Source organism: Labrus mixtus, chromosome 6 (genome assembly GCF_963584025.1).
Source record: "Labrus mixtus chromosome 6, fLabMix1.1, whole genome shotgun sequence".
NCBI classification, from domain to species: domain Eukaryota; kingdom Metazoa; phylum Chordata; class Actinopteri; order Labriformes; family Labridae; genus Labrus; species Labrus mixtus.
In genome coordinates, this window is record NC_083617.1 from 24,015,783 (window position 1) to 24,028,054 (window position 12,272).

Here is a 12,272-nt window from a genome sequence, read left to right on the forward strand (position 1 = left end):
AAACACTATGAGAGTGTGTGATGCTCTGCTGTCTGTGACTGGGGGGGGGGGGGGGGGACTGGCAGGCTTCAGAGATGAAGCTCCACTGCAGTCGTCTGCAGCAAAATCACAGCATGCAGATCCATAAGTTTCTAACATTCGACTCTCATGTCAGAGGGAAATGTTCACAGTGTGAACTCTGGGAGCAGGCGGAGATGTGATGACGATTCTCTGATTTCAGTGTTCTCGTCTTACGCGGTTTAACGCAAGAAAGAGAAAGAACATGAATTAATCATCCAGCTGTTCAAGTGTGCACAAATCTGAAAAGCACGTGTGGTTAAAGGTAAAAAAAAAAAAGATGTAAGTGCTTAGTGTACACACGGTCCAGATACATTACAAACTGTTTCAGAGGTATTCTTGGCTTTGGAAATAGGACAACCGCCTGCACACAGACAAACGCTTACGCTGCAATCTCTTTCTAATGATTCATCACTCTGAGCGTACAGTTCAGGATGTGTTCAGCTGTGGACGCACACAGCCCACCTGGCCTCTGACAGGCTGCAGGAGGAGATCTCTGGAGGATACATGAAGACATCTCAGGTCAGAAAACTCTCCCAGCTTCTGTTTGGAAGAAGAAAAAACTCAACCTCCAAAAACCCTCCTGCCAAAAAACAAATCCCGGAGTGGGAAGGCGAGGTAGCTGGATAGGTTCCACGGAAACTTTCAGAGGGATTGTGGGAGTTGAACATGTGGCGGCCAGAGGTTACGAGTCCTCTGCCAGCACAGAGCGGGGACTCGATGGCGGGCGTCCCGTTTCTTTGTGGCCGGTCGAGTCCACATGAAGAGAGGAGCCTGAGAGCCGGACGCCGCCTCCAGCCTGCACAGTGCTGTCAGATACACAAACACACCTACACACTCAGATCCCTCCAAGAAATATCTGTAAACATGTTTTCTTTGATGGTAGAAATATTTTCAGACTGATCTTAAAAATATCTCATGCCTACACTTGGACACAAACTCTGCACGAGCTGGAAGCATCGGCTGGAACACAAACAGGAGTAATATATCAATCTGCTTAAGTTAAGGACGTAACAGGAGACTCAAGGGATTAATGATTGACTTATTACGGTGATTGATTTCTTTAATTCAGCCCTGATGACTTTAACGTGTACAGCAGGGATGCTTTTAGCGATTTAGCAAAAGCAAAATCCTGTCCCGTCTTTCTTCCACATACTAGAAAAGTCAAAAAGAACAAAACTGTTTCCTACTTCACCTCAAATAGGACGTTTGATTATAGAAAACTGTGCTTATGTATCTGCTGGCTGTGAGTCATACTGACAAACAATAGTCAACCTCACGACCACACCGGTCTCTTCAAACTGAACGAGGACGTTGCGATCTCTTGAACGTAACCTCCTGATTCCACCCGATCCATCCCACACAGCTGCACGGCGACCTTCACTTACAGGCGGGAAAACAATCATCCTTTTTTATGTTTTTTTCTAACCTCTTTTCTTATTTAACAGGACACTATGAATGAGGCCATAGCTGACAACAATGGAGTGGTACCTTTCAGATGGTCGCCATGGCAACGGCTGCAGACAGAGCAAGAGAGAGAGAGAGAGAGAGAGGGAGTGCAGGTCCTTCACTCTGCGCAGTGTGGATCTCTACACCACAGTGCTCCACTTTCTCTCTACATTTTATCTTCACATCCAACCTGCAGAGATACTCGGATTTAACCTCGAATAATCTGCATGTTTTAAATAACGTGAACAGGTTTCAGCCTCGATACAACATGACAGCTGCTCCTGCACACATTAACATAAAGACTGACGCTGCCAAATAAAGCAGAGTCCCAACCCAAGCATCAGCTGCTGGAGAGCAGGGCGTAGCACCTTTACAAGAAGAGAGGTGCACACACACAAGAAATATAATGCACAATCACACAGTGTCATTAGTCATGCTTCCTGCAGCAAACACACACACACACACACACACACACACCGACATACAGAAGATGATGTTATCATGACCATTGAACACATGTACACACCTCAAAATCTTGAGCTAAGCATGGTATTCAAACAGAGAGAAACAACTGGACACATCCACACACACTGCAGATGACAGCAGCACGACAAGCTCAACAAATCCCCGAAATGACACTGATCACACACATGTACCTGCAAACACACACACACACACAGAGAGACAAGCACACACACACACACAGAAAGCGACCGCTGGAATACCTTTTTCTTTGACCATGACCATTGGACTCCTGGTAAATCTGCACCAGTAAAAAGCTCCAGGGATCGATCAGCAGGAACACAGACGCTGCTAGTTCCTTTTTAGAGTCGAGACTGAGAGGAGCTTAAGGAGAGACGAGAGACAGACAGAGAGAGAGAGAGAGAGAGAGAGAGAGAGAGAGAGGGGTGCATGCTAAGCTCTCCTCCGCTACAGCGTGGGGTTTGCCTCCCGACCGTCTGTTTTCCTCCCATCCCTCTCCTCCTACTCTGCCCACTCCTCCTCCCCTCTCTCCTCCCCTCCTTCTCTCTCTCCTCCCCTCTGTTGTGTCAGCCGCCTCCTCATTGCAGCAACCAGGTGGCTGCTGCTGCTGCTGCTGCTGCTTCTGTGTGACCAGACAGAGAATCCCCTAACACATCACCACGGAAACATGTCGGACACAAACCACACGCTTTACAAAGAACATGCATATAAGCATAAAATGTGACCCAAGTGAAGGAATAAAAAATAACCCAAAATATCTAAAATGTGTACCAGCTGTTCGCCGTCTGTCTTTTTGCACATCAGTGACTTCTCTTCCTTTCTACAATGTGATTTTTTTGGGATTAACCCTTTAAAACCTCCCCGCTATGTGTAACTCACACCTGAACAAAGACCCTCATCATCCTGACAGGTCAGCAGGTGGACATCATTCGCTCCATTCAGTGCAGCAGTTCGCCTGCCGTGCAGAAACACGGCTGCAGTTTGACATCAAATAACTGTTTGACATTTTTTAAGAAAATATTCACAAACGTAAAGTCTGAAAATCATGAAACAGTAAATCCGTTTGGGAAAATACTTCTTTTGTCTTCTGACGTTGTCAGTAACAATAATTTAACTCAAATGAAAAATGTTTTAAACACGTTAGGCACCGTTCAGAATGTTTCCAAATTAATCAACTTGATGAAATGAACGCCAGGGTGGCTGTGGCTCAGTGGTAGAGTCATTGTCTCTCAACAGAAAGGTCGGGGGTTCGATCCCCAGCTCCTGCAGTCTCATGTCCGATGTGTCCTTGGGACACTTAACCCCAAGTTGCTCCCGCTGCTTCGCAGACGGTGTATGAATGTGTATGAATGGATGAGTTAATACTGATGGACTCTTTACTCAGCAGCCTCTACCATCAGTGTGTGAATGTGTATGAATGGATTAGTTACTTCTGATGGACTCTTTACTCAGCAGCCTCTACCATCAGTGTGTGAATGTGTCGGTGTGACCTGCGGTGTAAAAGCACTTTGAGTAGTCAGAAGAGAGAGGTCAAGGTAGGCTTGTTTTGATCGACAGCTCTGCCACATCTCACGCTCCCTGCTCGTCACGTACTGCATGAAGAGGGGTGGGGAAGGTGGGGAAGGTGGGGCATTTAAGGTCCAAGGTGCCGACTTATGGTGATCTCCTACATGAGCTCAGTATTAATATCTTCAGTGGATCCTCTGAAATCCAATTACAGAGATCATGTGAGAGCACGCTCCTGGCTGAGCCGTGTGAACGCAGCAGCAGCTCTTATATCATGGACCAGTTAAAACGACCACGTGAAGGATTGACCGCCGTTCTTTAGGGTTAGGGTAATAACTCTTCACTTTTAGATTGCAGAATAGGCTCGGGCCACGTCTGCTCGGGGAGAATTAAAAAAACATTTGCAACATGAAAAATTCATCATGGGGGGTTTCTTACCAGAGAGGGAACGCCCGGTGTGTTTTACTGCTTTGTTCTTTTTGGTGCATGACGCAGGTTCAGTCGACTCTGAAGTCATCATGAGCACATTTATGTCTTCTGCACCTTTTCTGTCTTTGTAATCTAATTAGTCCTGCCTTTGTCAAATGTTTCAGTCTGATCTGACACCTCATTTAGTTTATTTCAAAGGAAGAAAGTGCGACATGTTCCACATAAATATATCAGAAATCCAGTCTATCCTGTAAATGTGTCTCTGAGTCATGACTGTCTACAATGAGTGAGAAGCTCGAGTCCCGCTGGCTGTGTTGTTGTCAGAGCCGTGTTTACATGGATGTGACGGCCGGCTCCTCCCCTTGTGTATAAAAGCTGTTTTAGAGAGAAGAAGACGAACATACTCACTGATTATTTTTAGATCACGCTTATTCTGTGTCAGTTTACATGTAATGTGAAGCTACGAGCTAACTAAAGAGTGCTAACATTAGCATGCTAACACAACAATGCAGGACATTTACCCGTCACATTGGGAAAACCAGCTTTGTTATCCAGAGATAAATATGGTTTAGAATTGAAAGAAACCAGATTAAATGTATTCTTTAACTCCAAAAAGAAAATGTGTTCATACATATCTGCTGAGTACAGAGCCCAAAAAGTACTTCAGGGCTAAGTATAGTTTTAGGGCTTCTGCACTATACTGTAACATTATAAAAATAATCTATCTACTCGTCACATGTCAGAAGTGAAACAGAGTTATGAAGAAAATATTTGAACCCATGTGTTTGTCCCAGGTAAAACACTGAGCCCCGACATAAATGTTTGTAGAAAAGTGGACAAAATGAGTCCAGAAGGAAATAAACCACACTTGGAATCAGTTGCTTTCCAAATGTCCTCTCCTCTTCACGTCTCAGGAGAGGAGGAGGTCATCAGCACCTCCTCTGTGAACGCTGATACAAGCAGCTCATTATGGATTCTGAATATATTCATCCTCTGCAGTTTCAACTGTGCCTCCTGCTGGATCCTTGAAAACCTGCACCCGTGTTCACCGGGGCGTTTTCTCCTCATCGGGCAGCAGAGACAACAGAGAGGAAAAACAGACGAACTAGTGAGCAGACATTTCTGCAGCCTGAACTCCACCCTGTTTATGATGAAGGCAGAGAGATGTAATGTGTGTATGATGACTGAGGAAAGAGAGAGAGAGAGAGAGAAGAGAGAGAGAAGAGAGAGAGAGAGAACTAAATGCTGATCCACTTAAAGTCTCCTTTTCGTATTCTGATATTCCCAAGTTCCGTTTTTAGTGTTTCCTGTTTCTAGTTTTGCTTCCTGTCTTTGTATTTTTTTCCGCTGTAATTGTCTTCACCTGTGTCATCAGTCTCACCTGTGTTTGATTACCAACAGGGAGGTTGTTTTCTAAACCTACTAAACTAGTAGTTCATCCTGATTGGTCCAATATGCAATATGAGAACAAATGTGAGATCCTTAGTTTTTAAGATAAGATAAGATACAGGGATGTCGTACTGATTCTGAAAAAATCTACAGTCTGCATCAGACCAGTCGCCCTCACGTACTGTTTCCCACAATGCAAAGCGCCAGGTCAGAGGTCGAAATGACGGACAGCAGCGTACAGAGGAAATAATCACAATCAGACCAGAACACACGAAGAGACCACCAGTTATCTTTGTTGATTCTCTAAATCATGAAAGTATAAATTAATCTCTCGTCAGCTTTTTTTCAGACTGTAGGTGGACGCTACACTGCAGCGGCGTTTAACGTCAGCTGGGCTTTTGTTCACTTCCTCATTCCAAGACCGGAAACCAGCTAAGCCGGGCCTGGTGTACTGCAGAGTAACCAAGGAGAAGACCAAGAGTTCAATAAATCTTCAAATGATAAGTTTAAAGACGTTGTTGGTTTGTTGTTGGTCTGACATATGTGTAGATTGTAGCTGCTGTGGTGGTCTGACAAATGTGTAGATTGTAGCTGCTGTGGTGGTCTGACAGATGTGTAGATTGTGGCTGCTGTGGTGGTCTGACAGATGTGTAGATTGTGGCTGCTGTGGTGGTCTGACAGATGTGTAGATTGTGGCTGCTGTGGTGGTCTGACAGATGTATAGATTGTAGCTGCTGTGGTTATCTGACAGATGTGTAGATTGTACAGGATTGACTGGGCCTCTTTCAAAGACTTTACATTGTACACATATGTGTTAAGTGTTTAACCTGCAATTTTACCACACAATTTATACTCTGCTGCTGTGATCCTTTATTCGGAGTGACCAGTACCAAGTGACCATGTAGAAAGTTAAAACCAGTTTGATTAAATAAGAACTGAAGTGAAGCGCTAAATTAAAAGTCAGACTCCCAGAATGCCTCTCATCCAATCAAACTGCTCTGCTGGAGCTAGCTGTTGTGCAAGAAAAATGTGCCTTGTAGCTCCTTAAGCTGCACGAGGACATCCTTTCTTTGTGTCGTCTAATAACTCTGTAATGGACCTTTTATCACGCTGCCTCTCTTAATAATCTGTGAAGGGGCTGCTGGACTCTCGTGCTACACGAGGCCCACAGAGAAAACTCCTGATGAGTAAAGCCTATTATCCATGGATGAAAGGTTTGGGCTGTATTTGGCTCACCTATGGATGATCCATGTCAGACTGTCCATTAATAACCTGCTGAGAAACTACACTATACACAGCTCTTATCAGTGCACAGTTAGCTCTGTTAGCATGTAGCATTTCTTTACAGTTACACACTAATGCATCGAGCAGTGAAGCCAGACTGACACTTTAATACAGGAGGTCACATTTACCGTAAACAACAGCAGCGAGTGTGGATATTCTCCCAATTTATCCCAGGGATTAAAATTAGCACGCACGCACGCACGCACGCACGCACACACACACACACACACACGGGCAGGGGATGGCGATTTGCAGATTTTTACAAATCCTGCAGACACATAGCATGTCAGATAAAAAAAACAACTAATAAACAGGATGAAGCCGTCAACTCTTTCACAGCAGACAGACCGTTTTTTCTGTCTCGAGCACTTTACCGCTGTGCTTCTGTTTCAGAGAAGCGTTTCAAGTGTAACCACATTCACTTCTTCAAAGTGGATTTGACCCCCCCCCGCCTCATTAGCATTCCTGTAGCTGTGGCTACAAAAACACACGGAAATAGTGTTTAGTTTATCTTTCTGCAAGAGCTCCGAGAATTTAACAAAAGTGAAAAACCACATATTTCATCCACAGTCCACAGGAATCTCGTCTTACTGACTTATTTTCCCGTTCCTTTGAGGCTTCATCCATCACTCGCTGACCTCTGGCTAACATCACTTTGGAAGCAGAACGAGTGTCACTCTTATTCAAAAGCACGCTTGTGAAATAATGCACATCCATCGCCTGTCACTGCTGGGTTTATTCCAGCTGTCAGTGAAGAAATGAAATGTCTAAAATAAACCTTGCCCTCCGTGATCTTTGATCTCCGGGGTCAGCCTGCGGAGACCCACGCTGAACCATCAGTCAAAATCAAACTCAGGAATAAAGAGTTGCTTCAGTCTGCAGTATCTGAAAACAATTAGGAGCCGAGCATGATGAGTTCACTACTGTGTCTGGCAGCCAGTCAGAGAATACATAAGGTCTGGAAATCTCGATTTGTCCTCATGCCCATGTTGTAATCCTGATGTAAGCCATCATGTCGCTTCATGTACTGCTGCCTGGATAAATGCAGCAGGTCTGTCCTTACATACGGGTTATTTCTGCTTTATATAACTTTGGTCAGGATGGCGATTAATTTCCTGAATTTTTCCAACATTTGCAGAAACACTTTTTAGCGTCTGAGAGGTGTGGTTGTGTAACTTGTTCAGAGGAGCGCGCTCACATACGCAGAGGTCAGATGTTGAAGGAATCACACACAAACATCCAATTACATTTAAGTAATCTGTTGGGGAAACCAATCAATTCACTTTAAGAGGCCGACTCGTAAACAAATACAGAGTGGAGCAGCCAAACAGCATCAGACCACGACCTCAAAACAAACAACTGTTGTATGGGAAGAGTGGAGGACTCTGAAAGTTAAAAGAAATATTACAAGTCAATGCAACATCTTTTCATTTTTCCTCGAGTAGAACAAGAACTTTTTTTAATTCCTGCAAAAGAAAGTCACATTTTTCCACAGTGATCAGCAACTTTGCAAACATTTCTGTTATTAATTTCGCTTTTTGCTTTGCTTTACTGCTGGTTAAAACCACAGGAAGGATGGACAGCTGTGACTGAAGACGTGTTAGTAGACTGCTCTAGAAACCTCGTTCCCTGTGTCCTACCTGTAGCGACATCGTTCAGCCTCTCACTCAGGTAATAGTCGTTGGGGTTGAGGTAGGGCAGCTGCTCCATGTACTGTTTAGGAATGAGGTAAAGGACCTCGGCCACATGCCCGTCCTCGATGATGGACATCCGCTTCACTGAGCTCTTTCTCTTCACCCGGACACGGTCCACGCTGTGGCTGTGGCTGCGGCTGGAGCTGCACAGCTTCCCCAGGCTGTTGAGGTTGGGCAGGTTGGGCATGGTGCCCTGCTCCCCGTTCAACCGTCCCACAGAGGAGTGAGAAGCACTGCACGGAGACGTTTGCAAGGGTCGGACTCAGACCCCCTCTAAGAACCCGTCACCTTTGGACATGGAGACCACTGAGTGTTCACAGAGACACAAAAAGAAAAGAAAAGAAAGAAGAACTCAAATCATGGCAAGATCCAGAGAGGCCTCCCGAACTCCTCCCGTCAGGTCCCCTTCACCTGTCACTTCAGATCTGCCCTGGCTGTAGGTAGCGGAGCGCTGAAATCCAGCTTGAGGTGGCGGTGCCAAACAGCAGGCAGCAGGTATGACGAAGCACTCTGCTGCAGGTAGAGCTGAGTGAGATGCGGGGAAAGGAGCTTACACTACGACCGTCTTCAGTCCAACCAGCCTGGTGCCTTAAGCAGCTTAGAGCTGACGTGGAGCCCAAGATTATCTTCTGGGTGGGGTTAGGTAGCTCCACGTTAGGGTACGATGGGAGTCTCTTCACCCGATGGGACTCAGAGGCAACTCAATCAATACTCCACTTTATTCTCATAAAACCAGAGACAAAGTGAGATGCTCTCAGTGCTTTCAAAAAGCTATCAGCTTGTATTCAGTGTGCCAAACCTTTCATCAAAGTAAGAAAACAAACAACAACATCCTCCCTGAGACGCTTTAGGGTTCATCATGTTCATAATTATGTGTTTGTGAGAACGCACTTTTCTTTAAAGTGGCTTCATGCACAGTGAGAACAAACAGATGCATATCAGTATGCAGCATCACAGTCATCCAAGTAACACTTTCAGGGGAGATTGCTTTGGGTGGCTGCCAGTCCTCTACAAGGTCACCGAGCAGCAAGGTCACCGCAGCCGCCAACTGTGCACAAACACACATGAATCATCAGCAGGATCCTTCGCAGTGAGAGAGGCTGCAACTTCATCAGTACAACCAGCCGGGGCCCTCCAACATAAAATCATCGGGTTTAGGATTTGAGAAGATGTACTTTGTAAGAAGGCATGTTCGGACTTTTTAATCTTCAAATCAGCTAATGGGACCGATATCTCTCTGGGCAGAGGCTTTCTGAATGTTTTCTTGTTTTGTTTTTTTTGAAAGCCAAATCCATGTCACCAACTTCCTGCTCTCCCGTTATTAAGAGCATGTTTTCTGGGGTCAAAGATGAACTCATTCTTTTTGGAAATAAGCATGATTAAAAATAAACAAACTAAATACGCCCACAGAGCTCTGGTGTGTTATAATGGTGTGAAACCATAAAATGCTGCAAAGTCTGAGATGTCTCTGACAAAGATACAGAGAATAATCAGGAAACAAACAGTTAATGACATGTAATATCCATCAAACAGAGAAGGGAATCACAGCTTTGTACTCTCACTCACTATAAGAAATAGGTCATTGAGGTGCGCAGGCTTGATGAAGAGCACAGATGAGATGACAAAGCATAAAACCTCCTTTGAGTCGGGAGATGTCGGGCTCGGCCGGCACTTTCAATTTAATGATCTTCCTCTTTGTCCGAGAGGACACAGAGACATGATTGGCTGCATCTGCTGGCTGTGATATCCACTATTTACGTACATCGATTCAGGATCTCATTAGACCTAATCCTGGCTCCGCTTACAAACACAGCTCCGGAGACGCAGGAGTTTTACATCAGAGGACGGATGAAGTGCCACAACGAGGTTAAAACAGGAAAACACACACTTTCACACCCACACATGCACACACATGGACCTGAGACTAACTAAAGACATGCTATTCTGCTGCAGTGAGGCGCTGCCCTCCAGTTGTCATCCTCCCTGTGGTCGCTGTGACACACACCCACAAGCCGACACAGTCATGCTCGGAAAACAGGAGATCTGTCTCTGCGCACTTAGAATCAGCATCGAAACACGACCACATTCCCCCAGCCTGCATCGTCTCTGCGTACTGCTCCACAGCAGAAGAAACACACCCCCCTCCTCTCCGTCTCCCCTCCTCTTGTCTTACCATCCAGTCCGAAGCAGGAGGTGATTTTTTGGGCGTAGTTGCACAGCCCATCGTAGCCGGGCTCCCTCCACGTTGTGCTCCTCTCCTCCATCTCTACACACTCCCACACACACCGTCCCGTCCGGCAGAGCTCTTACTCCTTTCCCTGCTCATCTATTATTCAGGCTTTGGCCAGGACACATGCATGCGCGCGCACACCCGCCCTCATATTCACACATACACACAAAAAACACACACACACACAGTGACAAGGAAAAGTGCTGATGCAGAGGGTCGAGCTGCTGGAGCATGAGCAGCCCTCTCCAGTGGTCAGATAGAGAGGAGGCAGCAGATCAGACTGCTGCAGAATGAGCCTCCTTTCACCCACCATTGATCATTTAGATCACAGGTTCCCATGTTCAGGAGGTGCTCAAGAAAAGGGCGGGGCTGAGGAGGAGTTCACAGCAGGACTGACTGGGGATGGACCAGAAATTCTACAAAGTTAAGACATTTCTAGCCTGTTTCAGATGAGGCTAGAAGAAGGTTACACTCAAAGTCACACAAAATAAAAATCAGACGTAACACAATAATGTTTTACTGCACGTTAAAAATGATGTCAGGCCTGAACATCAACATTTTTTAACGTTTAACTCTGGTTCATGTTGCTGAGATTGAGTCCAAAATGTCATTAGAGAAGAGAAGAAAAACCTTAAACACACAAACTCGTCACAGCTTTCCTGCAACGCCTTCAAAAAGATCCACAAAACTTGATATTTGAAATCACATGCAAAAATATGCAGGAGTCCAGCAGGAGCAGCTGAAGACTGGATGAACAACACAGGCCCACACATGAGAGCTCTGCAGCTCAACATGTTGATCTAAGATTCTGCAGCGTAGCACGAATAGCAGGATTAAATGGACCGAGATGAACAATAAATTCAGCCACATATGAACAGTCAGCATAAACAGAAGGAAAGCAGAACAGCAAACTATGACAATAAATACAGAGATCAGGCTAAATGGCCTCACGGTGGGAGGTTTAAGGTTATTTCCCAAAGAGGGAGAACGAAGATGGAGGAATTTGATAAGAAGGCCACTGAGGGGACCTTGAACACAGCACAACTCCCCCCTGTCATTCTGCAGTTCTTCTAATGACCACTAGAGTCTGTCTCCTGCAGTGAGTCAGTCCCCATAGAGCCCCATGTTAAAATGTCCAACTATACAGCTGCAGTTCCTCCAGTGTCCACTAGAGTCTGTCTCCTGCAGTGAGTCAGTCCCCATAGAGCTCTATGTTAAAATGTCCAAATTTACAGCTGTAGTTCCTCCAGTGTCCACTAGAGTCTGTCTCCCTAGCTGCTACCCTTTCCATTGCTCTCTTACTGCCTCGTTTGTGTACCTCAATGAATTAGCCAGCAGCAGAAGTAGGCAGTTAAACTTGATAAGTTGCCCGCTCGATGACCAAATGTCACATTTCAAGGCCTCAAAAAGGAAACCGATGGGTGACATAACGGTGGCTCTGTCCATTCTTTATTGAGTCTATGATTTTTCTACTCAAAGCTTCACACGTAGGGATGAATGTGAGAACAATACAATAATACACAGCATGAGCTTTGTCAACATCCTGAGATAACGGTGGCATCTCATCATCTTAAAGAAAAACATCTCACAGAGATTCTGACTGAAGAAAACAAGAAGTCTAACGACACAGGAGGGTAGAGAGATCGATCCGTCCTCAGGGTTTATTATAAGGTGAGCTGACTGACGGAAGGACGTCAGTGCCGAGGTAAGAGCTGATGGCCTTGTGCAGATATCTGTGGTGAGAGGCCGGC

At 45.4% G+C, this 12,272-nt stretch overlaps 1 protein-coding gene across 13 annotated transcripts in view; it reads right to left on the minus strand.

Annotated features, from left to right (window-relative positions):
- Positions 1–12,272, minus strand: part of ablim1a (actin binding LIM protein 1a) — a 53,889-nt gene that overhangs the window by 36,228 nt on the left and 5,389 nt on the right. For 3 of the 13 annotated variants that reach the window (XM_061040605.1, XM_061040610.1, XM_061040599.1), the window contains exon 1: positions 8,238–8,808. The exons of 1 other annotated variant lie outside the window; for it this stretch is intronic. In XM_061040605.1, the coding sequence (XP_060896588.1) occupies positions 8,238–8,478 (241 nt within the window). In that variant the 5' untranslated portion in view covers positions 8,479–8,808. Of the gene's footprint in view, positions 1–2,231; positions 2,481–8,237; positions 8,810–10,464; positions 10,627–12,272 lie in introns of those variants that run through there. 9 more of the 13 variants (XM_061040612.1, XM_061040611.1, XM_061040604.1 and 6 more) reach the window with 6 other exon arrangements.